General features: G+C 50.2%; 1 protein-coding gene across 22 annotated transcripts in view; it reads left to right on the top strand.

Annotated features, from left to right (window-relative positions):
- SLC6A12 (solute carrier family 6 member 12) overlaps positions 1 to 20,730 on the top strand; it is a 28,696-nt gene extending 7,966 nt beyond the window's left edge. For 21 of the 22 annotated variants that reach the window (XM_088801541.1, XM_074325209.2, XM_019711292.3 and 18 more), the window contains 13 exons: positions 3,843 to 3,977; positions 7,331 to 7,471; positions 9,732 to 9,819; positions 10,750 to 10,882; positions 12,165 to 12,299; positions 13,375 to 13,478; positions 13,836 to 13,960; positions 14,342 to 14,454; positions 14,971 to 15,108; positions 15,796 to 15,898; positions 18,189 to 18,289; positions 18,799 to 18,969; positions 20,174 to 20,730. In XM_088801541.1, coding sequence (XP_088657667.1) covers positions 3,843 to 3,977; positions 7,331 to 7,471; positions 9,732 to 9,819; positions 10,750 to 10,882; positions 12,165 to 12,299; positions 13,375 to 13,478; positions 13,836 to 13,960; positions 14,342 to 14,454; positions 14,971 to 15,108; positions 15,796 to 15,898; positions 18,189 to 18,289; positions 18,799 to 18,969; positions 20,174 to 20,317 — 1,631 coding nt within the window. In that variant the 3' untranslated portion in view covers positions 20,318 to 20,730. The remainder of the gene's footprint in view (positions 1 to 3,842; positions 3,978 to 7,330; positions 7,472 to 9,731; positions 9,820 to 10,749; positions 10,883 to 12,164; positions 12,300 to 13,374; positions 13,479 to 13,835; positions 13,961 to 14,341; positions 14,455 to 14,970; positions 15,109 to 15,795; positions 15,899 to 18,188; positions 18,290 to 18,798; positions 18,970 to 20,173) is intronic. The other variant, XM_074325215.2, reaches the window with a different exon arrangement.
- The last annotated feature ends 1,000 nt before the right edge of the window (positions 20,731 to 21,730 follow it).

The raw sequence follows: 21,730 nt of genomic DNA, 5'->3' as shown, positions 1-21,730 counted from the left end.
CCAAAGACTCCTAAGAAATAGAAATGGGATTTCCTGGGCAGCTCAGGGCTAAGAAGCCAAGACTGGGCGTGGGGCTCATGCTGGGCCAGAGACGAGGGGAGGTAGGAAGAAGGGGGAGGGGTGATGACTTACTTCTTTGTCCCAGGCCAATTTTATGGAACACATAAGATATTAGAACTAGAGCTAAAGTTGATCTCGGCCGAGCCCTCATTTCATTGAGGAGGACACGGAGGGTCAGAGAGTTTAGCGACCTGCCCAAGACCCCAGAGTTGGTTGGGAGCAGTGGACCCTGGAAGCCAGACTCGCCGGGCCTCACATTACTGCGTGCATCTCACCCTACCATCTGCAAGAGAGTGAGGATGAGGGCTTAGGAAACATGGCTTTGGGTTCTGGTGCCTACCCTGCCTCTGTCCTGCCTGGTGGCTACAGCTGTGGCTGTGACCTCTGTACTGGTCCCAGGGCAGGGTGGAGAGACAGGCACCTCTGATAGTGTGCGGTGACACTGGGCTGAGCCTGTGTCATCCGTGAAATGGCAGGACCAGGTTACATTTACTGCACAGACTCTGTGTTCATCTCTGTCACTTGTGTTCTCACTTCAGCTCTGTCCCAGTCCAACTAGTTGGGAAAGACAGCTGCCATCCCTCTATTGTATTCCCTTCATCTTTAACGAAGGGCTAAGCGAGGTCAGGGGTCCAAATCTGGGGCAACTGGTCTTTAAGGGTCTAGGAAGGTAGAAATGAAGGTCCAGGAATTAGTTTCCTTATTTCAGACAACTTAATAATACATCTGTGTGGGAACATGACTTCACAGACTGACCCAAATGTGAATTTTTTGCTTTAGGCTAGAATTGAACTCATCGTGGTAATATGCTTTATCTCAAGTGAGCCCTGGTTGGCAGTTAAATACAGTTTTTGCTAATATATTAATTGAGCATTAGTTAATAATTGGTTGTCAATTGATTATTAATTAATCATTAATTATGTAGTAATTAATTATTAGTTAATACATAGTCTTGTAGAGGTAAACCTTTCAAAAGGGATGAAAGATAATAAAGTTATTGGTCTAATAATGTCTTTGGTTATAAAAGAGCAGGGAGTCACCATCCTCAAGAAGTGGTTCATTCCGAAAGCGAGTTGAATGAAATTCTGAGTTTCCCGATTGTCGTGGTTAGGAGAGAGTGCGTGGCAGAGATAATGAGGCATGTCCGAGCACAGAGGGGTCACCCAGTTCACAGATCCCTGTGGGCACTACAGGCTGCTTGTGCCCATAGCCTGGGCAGGTGCCAGGAGAACCGTGGGCCTGGATCACCTCCCAAAGCAACGTTCTGAGGAGCTCATGAAAAGAGGACATTGACAGTGATTGTGTGTTGCAAAGCCAGGGAGAAAGCCAAAGATGGAGGGTGCCCCTATGGTCTATCCACACCACCCCCCTCCTACTGTCCCCAGAGGCCCAGGCCCAGTCCTGCCTTTTCAGGGTGGACTCAGCCTGAGGCGGGCCCAGCTCCAGGCCTCCTGAGGTCACCCGTTCTCTGTGGGGCAGAAGTCTACCTTCCAAGGATGGAACTGAAGCCATCTCCTTTACTCAAGGGGAAGGACCACCACACAGCGGTGGGAAGGAGCCTCGGCATCATGTGCCCCCACAGACTTTCTGTAACGTGCCCTCGGGCACTGAAGTGTCCCTCAGCTGTATCCCTTTTCCTGAGCACTGCCCTCAGCCGAGCCCCTGTAACCATCTAAGCTGGGTAACCCAGTGTCAGTGGTGTTGATCAGCTCTGTACTTACTGATGCTCTAGCGTTATTCAGGATGCAAAGGCAAACACGGTGTCAGAAAAGACTTCAGAATTTGGGGGAGGTTACTGGCTTGTCGTGCTTCCCTCGGGCCCAGGAGACCCACAAATCCCCCTCCTTTCTCTCACATATTGCTGTTGGGAGTGCAGATAGGTACAAGATGGTACCAAACTTTTGGAGGGCAATTTGGAAATGCATGTCAAAGACCTTAAAAAAATGTTCCACCGAAAGGTGGAAAGAACCCCAGTGTCTGTCCATGGATGAATGGATAAACAAAATGTGGTCTATACATGCATGGGAATATTATTCAGCCTTAAAAAGGAAGTACATCCTGATACCTGCTATGGCGTGGGTGAACCTTGAGGACATGATGCTAAGTGAAAGAAATCAGTCGAAGGGACACGTACTGTAGGATTCAGTTTATATGAGGTGCCTAGAAGAGGTAAATTCCAAGAGAGAAAATAGAATGGTGGTTGCCAGGGATTGAGGTAAGGGACGAATGGGGAGTTAGTGTTTGACGGATACAGAGTTTCCGTTTGGGATGATGAGAAAGTTCTGGAAATGGATGGTGGTGATGGTTGCACAATGTGAATTTACTTAATGCCACTGAAGTGTATACTTCAAAATGGTTAAAATGGTAAGATTTATGTTATATATATTTTACACCCCCCCCCCCAAAAAAAAAAAGCAAAAAATAATGTGCATATCCTCTGACCCACCAATTCCTTTACCGGAAATTTCTACTAAGGAGCAAATTAGGCAAGTGCACAAGGATGTGGATAACAGTCTTCATCAGAGATGTTGTTTCTTATGAAACAACAAAGGCCAAAGAAGGTACTGACGAAATAAACCTGGAGAGATGCTTAAGGCAGAATACTACACAGCCATTAAAGTGACGGCACAGATATGTATTTATTGGTATGAAGAGAGGTTCATTATATACATTTTTAAATGGTTATCAAGTAATACTTGTATATAGTAGGTTCTTATTTTTTAAAAAAGAAATACATATGTCTGTTTATAAGAGATTGGAAGGCTATAGAATGCTTTTTCCTTTCCTTCCCTTTGTACTTTCTGTTTTTCTACAAAGTAATATGGATTACTTGAGAGGCATTCTAATGTAATAGAATTAAGTAATAGAATTAATAGAGTTAAGAGCACAGACTCAAGATCAGATCACCTGGGTTTGTGCCTCAGTTTCCTCATCTGTGTCTCAGTTTTTGAATCTGTAAGGTGGCCTCAGTTTTCTCGTCTGTAGGATGGACATGGCAATAGAACCTACCCCAGGGGAGGTTGTGTGAGGATTTTTATGTTGGTGAAGCATTTAGTAGAGTGCCTGACACACAGTAAGCACCAAATAAGTACCCACTGTTATCATTGTACAATAAACAATAATCCATCCGCCCATGGGTACACTTCTGAGGTGAGGTTATGTCTCAGGGACTGAAATGGGTACTGTGAACTTAGGGTCGCCTTCAATTCCCTTCGCATGTAACGTGCTGGTTGTCTTTTAGGCCAGGCCTCCGGTTGGGGCCTGACCACCTGGCTGCTGATACCCGTTTCCCCAGAGTCAATCTGAGAGCAGGAATGGCCTTCTCTGCTGAGATCCCAGTTCAGATCAGAGCCCGGGAGAGGGGGAAAAAATCCCTCTGAAAACTATTAGAGGGAAAATAATTTTTCCAAGGTGTTTTTGTTTGTTTTTCTCTAAAATGTAACAAGCTTGATAACTTAATAAGGATATCAAATTATACAGAACACGTTTTTGTTCCAAAAACAATAAATTGACTAGATTTGTGAAGCACACAGAAAATATTAATAAATAGTGCATACATTAGGATTTCCACCTAAAATTTCCTTTATTTCCCTTCAAAGATCCTTCCTAGCCCGAGTGGGACTCAGACTGGAAAATTCTGGCCTGTCCCCACGCACAGACAGGAGGAAGCCTCCTTGGGCCCCCGGGAGGGGTGAGGAGGGCGATTAAAGATGCTAGAGCACAGGTCCCTTGGAGGGGCCTAGGGTTGAAAGGCTAAATCTCCGCCTCCCCTTCCTCCACAGGAGCTTTCTTCATCCCCTACTTCATTTTCTTCTTCACCTGCGGCATCCCTGTGTTCTTCCTGGAGGTGGCGCTGGGCCAGTACACCAGCCAAGGGAGCGTCACAGCCTGGAGAAAGATCTGCCCTCTCCTCCAGGGTGAGTGTTCTGCCTCACCCACCTGCTCGCAGGCCAGCCTCCATCTCTGCATCCACCCTCCCTTCCTATCTGCTCACCACCTCTTTCAATCTTTCATTCATCCACTCTCGTCCCATGCTAAGTGCTGTGGGGGACACAGGAAGTAGTCAGGCTTTGTGGGGCCCAACGCTAATATATCCTGAGGAGGAAGGCACTCCTCAAGAAAGGCAATACAAAGTTACGAATGAAAAATCAGGTGCAGAGCCTTGCAAGGGGTCCCTGCAAGTGGGGAACTCTGAAGCTTCATCTCTAGTAGCTTCATGGAAAACAAGTTCCTGGGTACCTGGTGTGGTCCCAGACGCACTTCCAAAGTATGTAAGAATAGTGATGATGATGAGAATGGCAAACACCTGCTGAGCCCTGCCATGTGCCAGGGCCCATGTCAGCATTGTCCGTGCATTTCCTCATCTAATCTTCCAATAATCACTCTAGTCACTTCATTTGTATATGAGAAAACTGAGATCATTTGCTAAAGGTTTGAACCCAGGTCTACCTGAGCTGAAAGTTCATGCTTTTTCTTATGTTAGGAGCTGCTCCTGTCCTCTCTAGGAATCTGCTGGCACTGAGGTGAACAGTTGGGTTGTCCTGTCCCCACCCCCTCTATAGTTGATTGGGCCTGTCCCCTGGGCGGGGGGGGGGGGGGGGGGGGTTGGAAAAGAAATCCAAGGCATCTTCTTGTCCCTGAGAGGTTCTTTGAATATTTGAAATGGAAAGAAGACTCTTCCTCTCATGTCAGTCCTTAAGGAAACCCCAGGGTCTATGCTGCCTGGGGTTGCCCAGCTTAGTAGGCTTGACAGAGGTGGGCATGAAACCAGAGGGCAATCGAGTCAGGGGCTCATGCTGCCTATGGCGCTAGAGCACTGGTGATCTGAGAAGGCGTTCACACCTTCAAAAACTGCCTTAACATTCTCAGACTGGCTTGGAATATTTATGGGAAAATCTGGACGTTCCTCCAGAGGCTACGTGAGGGTCAGCATGGAGCCTTCCCTCTGGCAACATGGTTCTCTGGGGGTGTCAGCAACCCAGGAACAATGATGGTATTAGCCTGGCAAGAATGAGAGACCACAGATTGTGATCAATAAGCCTTAGGGTATTAATCATACTTTCAGGGTAATTTTCTAAAACAGGGAACTGGGACGGATGTTCCCAGTTCTAGCCACAGGGGGATCACCTATTGTTAAGCGATAGGTCAAGGAAAGATGAGGCCAGGGACACGGAGAGGCCTCCTCTATGGGGGTCCCAACTACGGGGGTCCCAACCGGCCCTGCTTCAGGCATGGTGGGAGACACTGGCTCCTGAGCAGGCTGGAAATGTGACCACTGATGGGGTGTGTGTGTGTGTGGGGGGGGGGGGAACAAGCCTAGCCTGGTATTGATTCCTCTTGGGCCTCCAAGGGGTCCCTACAGGGGCAGCAGTGAGGGACTGGGGCAGGGTGGACAGGCCCACCCACATTTCTGCTGCGGAATTCTGTGCCCTCAGCCAGGGTACCAGCTCTGGTGTTCTGCTTTGGACACCAGCAGTAGCCTAATTCCGACCTAGCTGGGCTCTGTCCCCAGGGCCAAGCCAGCCGGTGGGTAGCACATGCAGGGCCAGCCTCTCTGGCACACAGGTACTAACTGCGAGGGGGTCACCAGAGACAGGGCAAGCAAACTGAACATTGGATGGGGGTGGGGGAAGGATTTCTTCTCCTTGCTTATTTTCCCAGTTGAAGAGATCCCAAAGCCTAGGGTCTCAGGGAGAGGCTCACCCAGGGGGTGTGCGCCTGTGTTGGTAGGACCATCCAGGCTGCCCTTTACCTGCCTAATTGCCCCCACCCTACACCCACCCTCCCAGTGAGCCTGTGCTCTGGGGGCGGGACACTGAGGAAACACACCTCTCTGCTCACCCACACCCTCCCTCCTTCCTCAACTTAGCACAAAGGCTCAAGCTTCCTCCCCCACCACGTCCCTACCCTCAGAGATGGGCGGGCCACTTCCTAGCCTGGCCTCCTAGCGGTCCAGGTGTTGATGGGTTCCCGGGTCCCGCAGGCGGTGGCAGCACAGCGCGTTCCCGCCGCACAGTGGCCGCTTGTTTTTTGTGTGGGTGTCTGTGTGCTCTAAATACCCCTCCCCGCGGCCGCCAGCTCCCGGGGGATGGGGGAGAGGGGAACGCCCTCGGCATCAGCAGCCCCGCCCCGCCCTCTGGGGGCCCCACCCGAGGCTGTCCCGGGTCTCTGTCTACCCCCGCACCCCCACCGCCACCGCCACCACCACCACCAGTGGCCTGGATGCTTCACAGAGACCCCACACAGGAACCCCTCCTGCCTCCTACGGAGTTTGCCAGGCCAGTGGGAACAGACGATCTGGGCCGGCTCCCTGGCGCGGGGTGGGGGAAGGGCATTGATGACAGCATGATTGTTCAACCAGCTATCGGCGTCTGTTCTCCAGCCGTCTTCACTAATCAGTTCTTGAGCCTCGACTTGCCTGGACGCAGTACAAACAAGCGGGTCTTCTCTTATGCAGAACCCCGCTCCCCTCCTCCCGCTCTGGCTTTCACACTTCAGGACTAACAGCTGCCCCAGCAAAGTGCTACTTTTAACCTTCCTGTGGGCAAGGATCCCACAGTTGTAGGACGAAGTCGAGGTGGGTGGGTGACTGCGCCTGCCCTTGCTCCCTCCCACCCCAGACGTGTCCACCTGGGAGGCAGGATGCACCCTAGCCGCCAACGACTGCTGAGAGTTCAAGCAGAGCAGGCTTTACCCTCTGCCCACACTTGCCCCACTCTCAGCATGAGACGTCGGCAGGCTAGTCAGACTCCACAGCTCTTGACAGCGATCACGGTTCTCTTCCTTGCTTTGCTGCTTTCTTCTGGTTTTTGCTCTTATTTTGATATTGATTCTTACCAAATTCTCCATATTTACTCCTCTGTTCTTCCTTTTCATTTTACAAGTAATGTGTGATTGTAATAGAAAAACTAGAAAATGAAAATAGGCAAAAAGAAAAAAAAACTTTAAACAGTGAACTTAAATCCTATCACCTAGAGAACCAGTTGTTAGCTTTTGGATGACAGACCTTCCAGAGTTTTTCTCATAAAAAAAAAAAGATATACATTCAAACATATAAAAATGGGAGGATGCATAGGATAGTATTGTGTAACCTGCGTTTCTTACTTAGAAAAATAGGTTGTAAATGGTGTCTCATACCAATAAATAAACCCTGCTGGTTCTCTTTGTGTAGCACCCAGTAGCCTTCTAATCACAACTGGCAGCTTGTAGGTGGCTTCTTGGGGGCTGACACTGACCTCTTGGATTCTCCTGTTTCTCCTCCGCCCGGAAGGCATCGGCCTGGCGTCTGTGGTCATTGAGTCCTATTTGAACATCTACTACATCATCATCCTCGCCTGGGCCCTGTTCTATCTGTTCAGCTCATTTACCTCTCAGCTGCCCTGGATAACCTGCACCAATACCTGGAACACAGGTATTCCATCGTTTCAGCCCTTGGGATGTGGGCTCTCCATAGGGACTGGGCGTGTGGTGGCTGGTGATGGGCAAACACTGATAAAGTACATGGCAGAACTTGCCCCAAAGTCCGGCTATGTAGCCTTTGGTGCCAGTTCTGCTGGCTGACCCTTCTGTGATACCTCAGATCAGCCACTGGGACCGAAACCCAATGGGACTGGGAAATGTGTTATACAACTGCAAAGGGTTAGTTAGTATCATGCACTTGTCCATTCATCTCGCAGATATTTACTATGCACCTACTGTTACCGGAGAGTGGGGCCCTTCCCAGCGAAAAGTCCAGGCTTGGCTCTCACACGGGCGGTCGAATCCATGGGAGTCTGGGCAGAATGTGGGCTAGCTTCCCACAGCGGGAATAAAACCTGGGTCTCCTGGGTGAGAGGTGGGAATCCCAGCTGCTATGTTACTGGAGGGTGGGCCCTTCTCAACGTGGTGTCCAGGGTCTTGGCATCCTGAGCAAAGAAGTGAATGAGACACAGAGGTAAAGTGGTATGAGGAAAGTTTATTAGAGGAGATAGTACACTCCAAAGAATTTGGAGCGGACAGAGCACTAAGAAGAGCGGCTCTAGGCCTTTTGTTAGTGGGGGACGGGTGTCTGGAGGTTTTATTTCTTTTCTCTAGGATGGGCTGTTCCCCTCCAGACACAGGACTACTTGATTGACACCTGTGATTGATGAGTGGCTATTACCTCATCCTCTTAAACTGCGCACATCTCTTCCCAGAGTTCAGTCTGTTATAATAGTATTAATGAACGTCTGGGCATATGTATGACATTACAATGATGGTATATGAGGCTAGGGTGGGATGGAGGTCGTGGTGACCTCTACTGTGCAGGACCGGTTTAATTTGTTGTCTTTTAGTCTCCTCACAGTGGCTAATGCTTAGGGCAGATACGGGAAGAATGTGGGAGGTCTCCAGGCAGTGCTCCCCATAGACTGTGTTGAATGTGCAGGAATGCAGAGACCCCGTTACCTGTCTCTAACTGCTTGCTTTATTTTTCCTGAGAGATGTGATCCCCATAAATCTCTGTGGGGAGTTGAGGGATGGGAGATCTCTTCTTCTGTATCTGTTTCAAGCTGAGGAGGCGGGTAGAGCTGTCCCTACCTAATGGGGATTCACGAAACTCTCGCCCTATCTGTTCTTAAGAAAAGATGGTCTCATATCTGCTTTGGTCAGGGTGCACGGGAGATTTGCTGGGACTTAACTCATCCTGATGGCCCCTAGATGAGGAGAGACAGATGTTAGTTAGTTAATAAATTAAAAGCGCTGGCTCCAGGAGTAGGACTTGAATCCCAACTATCTTGATGTCACCCAGGGGTTAGGTATGGACTGACCTGGAGGAGTGCTAAAACCCATTTGGTTTTGGGACGGTGTGTATCCAAGAGTTAGGTCTGAAATGGCGTGGGGGAATATTGGCTACAATGATTATAGCTCACAGGCTTTTAAGCAGTTATCTGAAGCAGAAGTGAGAGACATTCTGTGAGTTAGGCTAGGAGCAATCCTTAGTTTAGGATTTGGAAACTGATTAGAAGAGTGATTAAAACCAGGGGCTAAGGAGCTAAGAAACTAGGGAAAAGGAGACTTAAATTTCCTATAGCAAGGGGACTTAAAACTTTTATAGTGAGGGAGCTCTCCCATATCACTACTATGTGCCAAGCACTGTGCCAGGGGCTAGAGATCCAAAGGTGAACACAAGCAACATGGCCCAGGCCCTCACTGAGCAGGACAGTCTCGTGGTGGAAATTGGCAAATTGACAAAATCATTACAAATTGTGATGAGTGAAAGAAAAGTGCAGTAACTATGTAACGATGGGAGGGAGGAGTGCCAGCTAAGGGCTGAAGGATGAGAAAGAGCCCACCATGTGAGCAACATTCCCTAGGTGCGGGGGCAGGCGCAAGAACTCAGCCCCTGGACTGTTGAGAGGAGACAGTGCTGTCAACAAAAGCCACCCACGTGGGGGCAGAGTGCATCTGAAGTCTGGATTGGGTCAGAGGTTGGCAGGGTGGAACGAGCAGAGGGAGTGGGGCTGGTCCCGCGAACAGCCTGAGCAGCCAACTCCTGACACTCTGGAGGTTGGGGCTCCAAAGGAGGCTTTGGGGACTGGGAATGATGGGGACCACCAGGCCGCAAGGCCAGGGGGCCAGCCGGGACGAGGGTGTGAGGGCATCTCTCCCCATCTTGTCGTTAGCTGATGCACTCCTCATATTGTCCCTGACAGAGCACTGCATGGACTTTCTGAACCACTCGGGAGTCAACACAGTGACGCCCTCTGAGAACATCACGTCACCTGTCATGGAATTCTGGGAGTAGGTGCTGGGCCTGACTGCCGTGTGCCAGGGGGCCTCGACCAGAGGAAATTTGGATATCTGAGGCCTGGGATTTGGGGTGCAAGTTTAAGGCTCTCAGTGCATGTTTCCCAGCACTTACCCCCCACCCCACACATCACTGAGAGATGAGGGAACATTCACACATCTACAGTAGTTGTCCACCTAGGCCCCCTACATTCCACCTATGTTCACCTAGACCCACACATTTATGCATGCCCACTGGCATTCTCACGCATGCCTCCCACACCCTCACCTCCACCTGCACCCCACACACCTACCCCACATGCCCACGGGTGTGCTGGACACAGTCTGGGCCAGCTTAGGAGAGCGATTCTGCACATCTCTTCCAAGCTCTGTGTTCAGTCATGTCACGTTGGCCAACGTGGGAGTATTTACACCACAGAAATTGGCAAACCCTATTCTCACCCTCCCACATTCACCCTCCCACATGACCCACCTGTGCCCACACATGTCCACCGATGCTCTCTCACGTACATTTCCATCACCCCCATACACACCTATAGATACTATCACACACTCAGCCCCTCCAGTTGATACCCACATTCTTGCTCCTTTACCTGCATATATAAATATTTACTTTCCATGTACTTATTCATACATTCCTCACACACATCTCTCTTTCTCTCTCTCTGTACAACAGAGAAATCTGGATGAGTTAGAAAGACAAAGATACCTATGGTATTACGTCATTTGGTCTTCTAACAGCCAGGGGCATGCAGACTACAGGTGGGAACATGGCATGGCCGTGGGAGAGGTGGAGTGGGGTGGGGGTGGGGGAAGCCTGGAATACAAGATCTGTGGGGTCAGCTCGAAGAATCAGGAGACTTGATCACAGAGGCTTGTTGTCCCCTTTAGCCTTTCACCTGGTTATTTTTTCCAACCCATCAGGAGACGTGTTCTGGGCATTACCTCAGGTATCCACGACCTGGGGGCCCTGCGCTGGGAGCTGGCCCTGTGTCTCCTGCTTGCCTGGGTCATCTGCTACTTCTGCATCTGGAAGGGGGTCAAGACCACGGGCAAGGTGAGGTGTTCTGGCTCCTGGTAAGCTCTCTGTGGCTTCCAGAGTCCCTGGGGACACTCACAGAGTCCCTCTGAAGAACTGAAAAAAAAGTGTAGTTTAAGGGAGAGGCTCGGTGAGGATAGGGGAAGTTGGATGAAGGCAGAGTTTAGTTCAATACAAGGAAAGCCTTTCTTTTTCAATATGACTTTAAAAGACCTGTTTATGTAAGTAATATACAGAGCAAAATAAGAAACATAAAAATTACACATCAGAGCTAAGCGCTGTACAGCCCTCAGCCTGATGGTTGGTTGGATCTGCTAATCCTTGTTAAAGTTTTGCTGTGCTGTCTTCTGCTTTCCTTTATATGTGTAGTATGTGTGTAGCTGTATCTATTATGCGTGTATATTACACAATTAGGATCAGGCACTCTTTTCCCTTGCTTTTCGTATTTAACAACACATCAAGACGATGCTTATCATTGTCTAGCAGACAGAACTGCTTCTGAGGTGGGGAGTTTCCAGTCATTGAAGGGGTTATAGCCAAGAAGGGACAACAGTTGCTTGTTGCATGTACAGAGAGAGTTCAGATGGGAGCATTATTTCCAACCCAGAGAAGCTGAGGCAGATGCTTCATGCTGTTAAAAACCAGGGATAGACAGGTGCTGACTTCTCTGATTAGCCTGCTCCTGCAGCAGCGTCCCCCTTCCGTGGATTGTTGCAATAATAACAGTAATAATAATGACAAAAATGGTAACAGTCATAATAATAACATGGATAGTGCCACCACCTCCGGTAAGGAGCTGAGCAGAGTCACCTGTGAGTGTCTCCAGTATCCCAGAACCCAGGCCGCTTCTGCTCCCCCAACCTTGAGCCTGGAAAAATACAGTCTCACAGACAACTGTACAAATCTGTTCGCCCTCCTCCTGGTGAAGGGGAGGCCCACCCTCCCCAGGGAACATGGGGAGAACAGCCAGGATAAAAATTTAAGGGAGACCAGATTCTGGATTTAAAAATAGTCTTTGAAATGTTACGGCTGGAAACTTGTACTCCTCCCTGCCCTCCCTCCTCCCCTGTTGCCCTGCTGATGTGTATCTCGCACTCTGCTGGGGGGCCTGAGACCCACAGGAATGTGGAAAGGAAGGTGTGGAAAGTTTCGTGTGCTCACCCCTCTCAGATATCTCTAAGAAGGTGCTGGACACCGAGCTAGGCCTGGGGTGCGGTGACAGGAGGACCACTGCAGACTCCCTGTAAGCTCCTGGCTGCTGTGATCCCACCACGAGTGACTGCAGCCTGTTTTCCCCCAGGTTGTTTATTTCACAGCCACGTTCCCCTACCTGATGCTGGTCATCCTATTGGTCCGAGGCGTCACGCTTCCCGGAGCCTATGAGGGCATCATCTATTACCTGAAGCCAGATTTGTCTCGTCTGAAGGACCCCCAGGTAGGAGCTGTGCTGAGGACCATTTCCCCAGCTGTCCCTCACCCCAAGCCAGACCTGTACTTTTGAGAACCTATGATTGCTTTCCTCTTGGTTTAAAGGCAATAGATGCCCACTGGAGAAAAATTAAATAATATAGGAAAAAGGAACTAAAAATCTCTTGTAATCCTACCACTCAGCTATAATCTCTGTTAGCATTTTAGTATATTTCCTTCCAACTTTTTCCCCTAGCTTTTCCCCTAATTATAATTTATATAATTATATAAATATCTCAACTATATTCAAACACACACACACACACACACACATATATATACCTTTTTTCACTTAAATTATAAGCATTTTCCATGTTACTAAATTCATTTGTAAATGTCATTTTTAACACTTGCGTAGTATTTCCTCCATCCGTCCATCATTCATTCATTCATTCATTCATTCATTCATTCATTCATTCATTCATTCATTCAACCAAAATGTACTGAGGCCCCATTAAATACCAGGGAGTGCTATAATTCTGGTGTTGGTGGTGGGGTCAAAATAGTATCACGCTGTTATTTTAAATTTTTTTTTTTTTATTACTGTGAGGTTGGACATTTCCCCACATATTTATCCACCATTTGTGTTTCCTCCTCTAGGACTTGTCTGAGCACATTCTTTGTCTCCACCCTTCCACCCCTCCCCCACCCACCCGCCCAAGAGTCTTGGTGTTTTTTCCTTCATATTTCAATGGCATGGCTGGCCCCTGTGCCCCAGCATGGCTGCCTATGGCACACTCTACTTGTTGAACGAGGTTCCAGTGCTTCTTGGCTCCCATAGCAGAGGGCCTCACCTTCTTAAAAAAATTTAAGTAACACGTGTATGTGGTGCTTATTAAGTGCCTTCAGAAGGAAGTTAAAAATGGGCCCTGCCTGTGAGAGGAGGACATATGAAGGGAGAGTTGGGGTGTAAGTGACTGTCAGGAACACTGAGCAGGACAGCTGGTTCTGTGGGGTGAAGGGTCTGGGCCTCTGGTGACCCTGCTCCAGGCCCTGGTGGGCTGCCTCCGCTCTCCCTCACCACTTACTTGAGTGTCTTGTAGGTGTGGATGGACGCGGGCACCCAGATCTTTTTCTCCTTCGCCATCTGCCAGGGGTGCCTGACGGCCCTGGGCAGCTACAACAAGTACCACAACAACTGCTACAGGTAGGAACACCGGGTGGGGACCCTGGGGGGATCCTGCCTGCCCATGGTCTGAGGAGGGTGGCTCCTGGGGGGTGGGCCCAGGCCTTCTTCCTTTATTACCCGTTAGTTACAAGTTTTGTCAAATTGACATTGTGGGTTCATTTCTCAGACTGAATTTCTTTCTTCCTCCCTTTTCTCTCACCCTTTACTCTCCTCACCTTCTGAAACCCGGTTTGTCTTTTTCTTTCCCTGTCTTCCCATTCACTCTTCCTTTTCTCTCTCCTCTTTACCCTCGTACTGTCTTCCAATCTCTCCTCACGTGATCGATTTCTTTCTCCCTTTTCCTTCTTGTTATGTTTGCATTCACTCCGCCTGCAGGGACTGCATCGCCCTCTGCTTCCTGAACAGTGCCACCAGCTTTGTGGCAGGCTTTGTGGTCTTCTCCATCCTGGGCTTCATGTCTCAAGAACAGGGGGTGCCCATCTCTGAAGTGGCCGAATCAGGTAGGTGCCATTTTGCTGTCTGGGACTTGAGGGGAAGGAGGTTCAGAGAACACAGATCCTCCAACAGAAAGGCTGGGGTCCTATGACCCGTTTAGCATATGGGGGCAGTGCTTGGCACAGAGCAGGGCCTCCATAACCATGGCAGGGAGGGGGAGAAGGGCTGGCTGGCTGGCTGGGTCCACAGCTGCATGCATGGGTGAAGGAATGGGTGGACGAATGAGCAGCGTGTTTCCCAGAACCTGAAGAGCAGAGTAATGGGTGCAGTCACCCTGCGCCCTTGAACCACCCCACTGCACACACGCACACACACTGCCTCTGGAGAGGACCCTTCCCTGAGGCCGCAAGAGCCCTGGGCTTACTGATTGTGCTGTGTCCTGGCAGGTCCTGGTCTGGCCTTCATTGCATTCCCCAAGGCTGTGACAATGATGCCCTTATCCCAGCTGTGGTCCTGCCTTTTCTTCATCATGCTCATCTTCCTAGGGCTGGACAGCCAGGTTCGTCACCCCAGCCCTGCCCTGGTGACCCCCTTTCCACTTCTCATTTCCTGGCATTCCATTCCCCCTGACTCCCTTTCTCCTGAGCATACATTCTGAGGCCCCGCTGCTGTCCAGAGCTTGTCCTGGGGGTGAGTTGGGTGACCCCAGACCTTGAGGCCCTCTTTGGTGAGGAGGCCACTTGCTTTGTTTCCCCATATCCTGACCCTTCCCCATACATGGATGCACCCTCCCAAACGTCCCTCCACTGGCTCAAGCTGCCCACCCTGGCCCCATGGCCTTGGGGACAGAACACATATCTCGTCTTCAATGCTCGCTGCTGACCTTCTGAGCACCCTTTACTCTGTTGTGGAGACGTGGCCAAGGGCAGGGCTGGCTTCTCCCCTGGCCACCCCACATTTCTGCCCTTTGTGCCCTCCCTGTACCAGCATGGCGAGTGGAGGCTAGGCAGGGCTGTGCTGGGGAAGGCCCAAGGGCAGGTGGCCCCTCTCACCCCACTTCCCTCCTGGCCCACAGTTTGTCTGTGTGGAGTGCCTGGTGACGGCCTCCGTGGACATGTTCCCTCGGCAGCTCCGGAAGAGTGGGCGGCGAGAGCTCCTCATCCTCGCCATCGCCGTCACATGTTACCTGATAGGGCTCTTCCTGGTCACCGAGGTGAGCAGGGCCAGCGGCCTGCAAGCCGGGCTCCTGGGGAGGGAGCCATGGGGGATACCCCTGACCCTTCTCAGAGCCGCGCTTTCCTCATCTGCTGACACCCTCACAGGGAGGCTGTAGGGACCACACCGTCGAATGCACCATGTTAGTTTGCTCTCTTTTGGTTTCAGGTGACAGAAACCAAACTGGCAAGCTGGCTTAAGCAGTAAGGGCAATTTTGGGGGTCAAGTAGACATAGTTTGTTTTAGGTATGATTGGATCCAGTTGCTCTAATGACATGGTCAGAAACGCTCCTGTCTGTCTCTCTGGTAACTTCATTCTTAGCCAGATTGCCCTCCTGATTTTAAAGAAGGCAGGTGCAGCTTCAGCCTTACCTTGTGCCACCCACGCAACCCAGAGGAGAGAGAGTACCCTTTTCCTGAGAGTGTAGCCAGTGTCCAGCCATGACCCTTCTTTAGGGTGGAGCAGGGAGAGGGACGCTGGGCAGACCAAACGGTGTATGTCCACCATAGTCCCCACTGTTCTTATAATGTCAGAGATTGGTGTTACTGAGGGGCTGGAAGGCAGGGACAGGCAGGGCAAACTCCTTTTAGATGTGAGGGTGACTTCCCATGGGTTGGGCAGGGTGGCACCCAGATGGGTGTTTGGCCACCCGCCAAGGCCTCAGCTTCACCCCCTTCTCCACAGGGCGGAATGTATATCTTCCAGCTGTTTGACTACTATGCCTGCAGTGGCATATGCCTGCTCTTCCTCGCGATGTTCGAGGTGATCTGCATCAGCTGGGTGTACGGTAAGCGGGCCTGGACTCTGGGGAAGAGCCGCTGAACCCAGCTGGGGGGGACGTGCCCTGGATGGCACAGGCTGTCCTAGCACCCGGTTTCGGTATGTTTGTGTTACTGTCCGCGTTCTTTTTACTTGAGAAGCTTATCCATCTCTGGGGACCCAGGCATTTCTCACGATGCAGGTGGAGGCGGGATAATGGCGACACTGAGTTCCTTGAATGGTGAGGGTCATGATACATAACAGTGGACAATTTTCTTGATACGGAGGCTGCCAGAGGTCCTTCCCCAGTGGGAATCCTAGTCAGAAGGCACTTTCTGGGCCACTTAGCCTGATCCTCCACAGACTACCAGATTCCCTTTCAAAGTTATCACCCAGACTTTGCTTGACTACTTCCATGAACAGGAAATTCTTTCCTGGTGTTTGGGGTCCCTTTTCTATTGTGTCTGTTGTGCACTTCTCTCTTACACTGAGGTGAATTGTGCCTTCCACTGACTCCTTCCCACAGCCCTGGCCCCTCATCTAACTACCCAGTGCTGAATACCATACTAGCCATGCTGTTATTGTGTCTGATAACAGTGGGGGGAGAAACCAGAGCCAATGCATTGCTGTGTGCGAGCACTGTACTGTTTGTGTCATACCCCATCTCACTATCTGCACAGCAGCCCTTTACAGGGGGGAAATGAGGCGCAGAGAGGTTATGGCTCTTGCCTGAGCTCACAGAGCTAGGAAGTGGAGAAGCCATCGTCATACCCCAGGTCTGTCTGCCTCCACTGCACCAGGTTGGGGGACACACTGCCAATAGTACAAGGCTCAGGGCAGACAGGGGAAGGGGTGCCACGTACTGGGGCCTCAGGACAGGCAAACCACAAGTAGGAAGGTTTTCATTTTGCTACCCTCAGCCTTCCTATTTGGTGTCCTCTCCTCTCCTCTCCTTGGAGATGTCTCCTTCCTTCTTACTCAAGCATCTGACATCTTCCTGATTTTCCTTTACTACTTTTCAAAACTTGTTCTCAGAGAGGATCTGATAAACTCAACCACAGTGAGGTATACATGGCTGATAACATGTTATATCTACCCAGCAGTATCTGGTTTTCTTTTTTCCCCCCCTTTCTCCCGCCTCTCCCCCAACTCCGGTTCAAGCCGTAGTTTCTCAGTCTAGTTGTGTAGGACACAGCTCTCTGGCCCATGCTGGTATTAGGAGCCTTGTGCTCCCCCCAGCTGAGGCAGTCTGTCGCCAGTCGTCAGTCGGCCGCTTACAGCAGCTCATGGCAGCTCTCAGCCGCTCAGGCTGGCTGCCGGCCACTCACACTAGCCACCGGCCACTCGTGGCAGCACACGGTAGCCCACGGCAGCACACAGCAGCCCACGGCAGCTCACAGCAGATCACGCCAATCTCCAGTTGCTCATGGCAGTCCAACTCCAGGGAGAGCTATTGTTCGCAGTCTTAGCTGTAGAGGGCGCAGCTCACCGGCCCATGTGGGAATCAAACTGACGACCTCGGCATTAGGAGCACTGCATTCCAACCACCTGAGCCACCGGGCCGGCCCAGTATCTGGTTTACAACTAGGGAGAAATTTAGAAGCCTAAAGAATGATTCTCTAATGGTGTCATTTCCTGCCTTAGTAACCAGAGGGAAGGTATTTTTTTTGGTGAGGGATAGCTAGAGGGGCCCTCCAAGTGCCTTCACCAGTTGGGAACTCTTCATAGAAGACTGAGGGATTGTGAAACCCTGCGGCTATTAAACAAAATCAAACAAAACAGTCAGTGTTTTCACATACACAAATCAACCCTCTCACCATACTTTGCTGAGAATGCAAGGTGCTCCCTCTGGAGTCTAGAATCTAGGTCGTGGTCCCTTCCCAGTAGTGATCTGGTTCTATGCCAGCTTAACAGGCTCTGACTAGGCAGTGGCACGCTTGCTGTTTGACATTTTGACTTGAAACCAAATTCATCTTTGCAATGCAGATACATATAGCGTTGAGCCCCATTTTAGGCTCATATCCTCCTCTGTGGTTAGGATGGTGGCATCTTCATCCCATGGCAAGAGGACAAGAGACTGCACTGGGGGGTTGGGTGACTCCCTCCAGGGCCCCCAGCTTGTTGGTGGCAGCTCCTTCATCCTCACTCCTTGCGCTGTGGCTGGGGTGCCAGAGACCCATCTCATTCATGTGCCCTCATCCAGTTTCCCCTCACAGGGTGGGGGGAAGAGCACAAAACTAGGAGAGTCCCTCCCAAATACCCATGAACTGTCCCCACCCTTCTGTTCTCACTCTTCCCCCACTGTGCCTGGGGGGCAGGGGCGGACCGTTTCTATGACAACATTGAGGACATGATTGGCTACCGGCCGTGGCCCCTGGTGAAGATCTCCTGGCTCTTCCTGACCCCTGGGCTTTGCCTGGTATGTGCCCATCCAACTGCCCCTTTATTGCCTCCCGCCTCCAGCAGACATGGGGAGATGAGGAGCAAGATGTCTGAGTCCTGGGGCTCCTCCCTGCCTGTCCAGTGACCTCGGGAGGCTGTTCTATTCCCTCTGATGTGGTGGTTCCCCTGCCCTTCTTTTCTGGGGCCATCTCTCCATCTGTTTGCTTTACCATCATTAACGTCTCTTCTCATTCTTTCTCCACCCCTTTCTCACAGCATCTCTATCCATCCACCTAATTTCCCAAGCATTGGTCTCTTTGTCTGCTTAGAACTCCTCCATCTCCCCTTCCTTCCTTCATGTCTCTTCCTGTCTTAGTCTTCGATGTGACTGATGCTTGGGCCCACATGTGCAAATGGCTTTTACTCTCTACCTCTTAGATGCACCATAGTGTGTTTAACTGGTCCTGTCACTGGATATTTAAGTAGCTGAGGAGAGAGTTTCAATGGCTCTCTATCTCATCTGCGACTGCCCCTCCCCCTTTCTAGGCCACTTTCTTCTTCTCCTTGACCAAGTACACACCTCTCAAATACAACAACGTCTATGTGTACCCTGCCTGGGGATACTCCATCGGCTGGTTCCTGGCCCTCTCCTCCATGGTCTGCGTCCCACTCTTTATCGTCGTCACCCTCCTGAAGACCCAGGGTTCCTTCAAGAAGGTAAAGTACGGGGTTGGGGGAAGTGAAGCATTAAAAAGGGTACTGAGAGAGGTGGGATTTGGGGGCCCTGCTCTGAATGTGGGGCAGCCCTTGAGTTTAATGGAACCTTAGAGAAGGGTCTTTGAAGACCAGTCCAGTAGTTTCATTCAGAAACGTTAAAAAGTCCCAGAGTCCTGGACCTTCAGAATCTGATCTCCAAAAGGTCATCTGGACAAGTTAACCAAGGGTAAACTGTCAGAGAGTTAAGGGGAAACTAAGTCACAAACAAGAACATAAATGGGCCCAGACACAGAGGTTTATAGAACACAGATTCCTTGCTTTCAGGAAACTGATAACTACTTACGGTTCATTCCACACACAGTCTGCTGGCTTCTTTTCTTATCTTAACCCTGGCTGGGGAACCACATGCAAATGGCTCCCTGTTTAGAGGTGGGGACATGCCTTCCTGAAGGGTATATAGCCACTGTCCCACAAAGCCATTACATTTGTAGAAATCTCTCTGGCTTGGCAGAAAACCCAACCTGCAATAAGCAAATAGTCTTATTTTTTTCTTGCATTTCAAGATCACGTCAGGGGTTGTGGGCATTTGGTTCAGCTGCGTAACAAGGCCATTAGGGACCAGACTCTTCCTACATTCCTGCACTTCCATCATGGGCATGTTATGTTTTCATCACCTCATGGTGCCGAGAAGGTTGTCAGGACTCCAGTCATCACATCAGCAATCAAGGCAAGGAGGCCAAGGAGGTGACACCAAAAACACCAACAACGGTCGCGATGTAGTCCTGCTACTAATAAAATAATAATAGATACTTATTGAGCATATAAAAGTAATAATTAGGAAAATAGTAATAATAATAATAATAATAATAACAAAATGATACTTATTGATAACTTACCCTTGTCAGGCACTTCTAGGAGGTGTGTACTCTTATTATCCTCATTTTATAGATGAGGCACAAAGGGGTTAAGTGGGTTGCCTAAGATTGCACAGGTAACAGAGCCAGGAGTGAATGCAGAAAGTCCGCACTCTTAATCACTGTTATTGATCCTTCTAAAGTATATACATATATATTCATTCATTCATTCATTCACTCACTTGGTACTGAGCCTCCTCCATATGTGCTGGGCCCTGGTGATACAGACATGAGGAAGCATCTTGCCTCTCTCACCAACAACGCCCACTCACTCCCTCTTCTCTCCACAGCGCCTGAGACAGCTCATCACCCCTGACCCCAGACTGCCACAGCCCAAGCAACACCTATGTCTGCATGGAGGCACCAGCCAGGACTGTGAGCCCTTCCCAGTGAAGGAGGGACTGACAACTGGGAAGAAAGAGACCCACTTATAGGATGTGGCTGGAAGCAAAGTGACTACTCAGCCAAGAACCTGGGTCAGGGCCGCCTTCTCCCCGCAATGGACAGCCCTCACCTCTGTCTCCACCACAGCCCTGCTGAGAGCCTCTGCAATGTCCGTGGGCACCCCCAGCCGGAGGCCAGACTCCTCTCCTCTCCTCTCCTCAGTTGGAACAGCTGTTCCTGGTGGTCTGAAGTTGCTCCCACTGGAACATGCTACACGTGAAGCAACTCCCTGTTGGGACACCCATCTTACTTATAAAGGAGGGTGGTCTTTTTGTAGTCTACCATCTGATTATAACACATTACACTGTGAGGGAAGTCCCACTGCAGGGATGTTTCCTGTTCGAGCTTACTATATTTATGCTTTGGGAGGATAGCACTAATTGAAATTCCTATCATGATCTGATTCCGAGAGTGTGATGGAACGTACTGTGTTGGAAGCGGTAACTGAATGCACCACATTGGATTCTGACATTCCATTAGTGGGGGTCGTAGGCTTAGCATTCAGGAGTCCATGGGGAAGGAACTAGAGAAACAGCCAGGAAGCAAACTGTCACATGCCATCATGGTCTTGAATTTTCCAGGAGGCAGTCTCTCCAGGAGTTCCTAACTCTAGCTCTATTTCCATACTCTTCTTGCAATGGTGTCATCAACTCATGGAGTGTTCGAATGAAAGGGACTTAGAGATGACCCCTGGACTTTGCAGTTATGTGGCATGTATGGCCTATGCCCAAGACAGACATTGCTAATTGATCACAGATTCTTTCCCACTGCAAAATCTTTCCACATGCAGTGCTCCAGGCATCTCCATTTGCCATCCTGCTTTTGTCCCAACCCCTGACTTCATGGATGAGGACCAAAGAGACAAAGTGACTTTTTCAGGTTCACACAGCTCCTCAGCACTGCGACCAGAACCTGGTCTTATGGTCCTTGGGCCAGTGTGCTTCCCCTTGCGCCCTCTTGCCTTAGTTAAGAAGCTTGCGTGGATCGCTTGCCCTGTGTGCTAGCCTTCTTTACCTCACCCCATTTCTGTTCAGTTACACTGTCTTCAGGGGGGAGGGAGAGAGGTCCCACCTGTGAAGGGGGTGAGCAGCTTTCTTCCAAATGGTGTCCCCACTGTGGTATTTGCTCTGCCAGTCCCTACTCATCTGACCAGATTTCCTCTCTGGACCCTTCATTCTTGCCTCTTTCCATCTCTCCTCCCCCAGTGGAAGCTTTGGGGTCTACAAGAGCCCTCTGGTAAACCACAGAGAGGGATGTGTGTGTGCGTGTGTGTGTGTGTGTGTGTGTGTGTGTGTGTGGAGGGGGGTGCTCCTCTCCCCATGTCTCTATTAAATCACTTGGATCCTTCCCTGGAAGGAAAAGGGATCCTTTCCTGCTTTCTAGAGGAGAAAGACAGGGCTTGT

Source organism: Rhinolophus sinicus, chromosome 1, assembly GCF_057876585.1.
Source record: "Rhinolophus sinicus isolate RSI-liver-muscle chromosome 1, RSI-T2T, whole genome shotgun sequence".
Taxonomy (NCBI): Eukaryota; Metazoa; Chordata; class Mammalia; order Chiroptera; family Rhinolophidae; genus Rhinolophus; species Rhinolophus sinicus.
The sequence above is the reverse complement of the archived record's forward strand: the minus strand, read 5'-3'. Positions and strand labels throughout refer to the sequence as shown.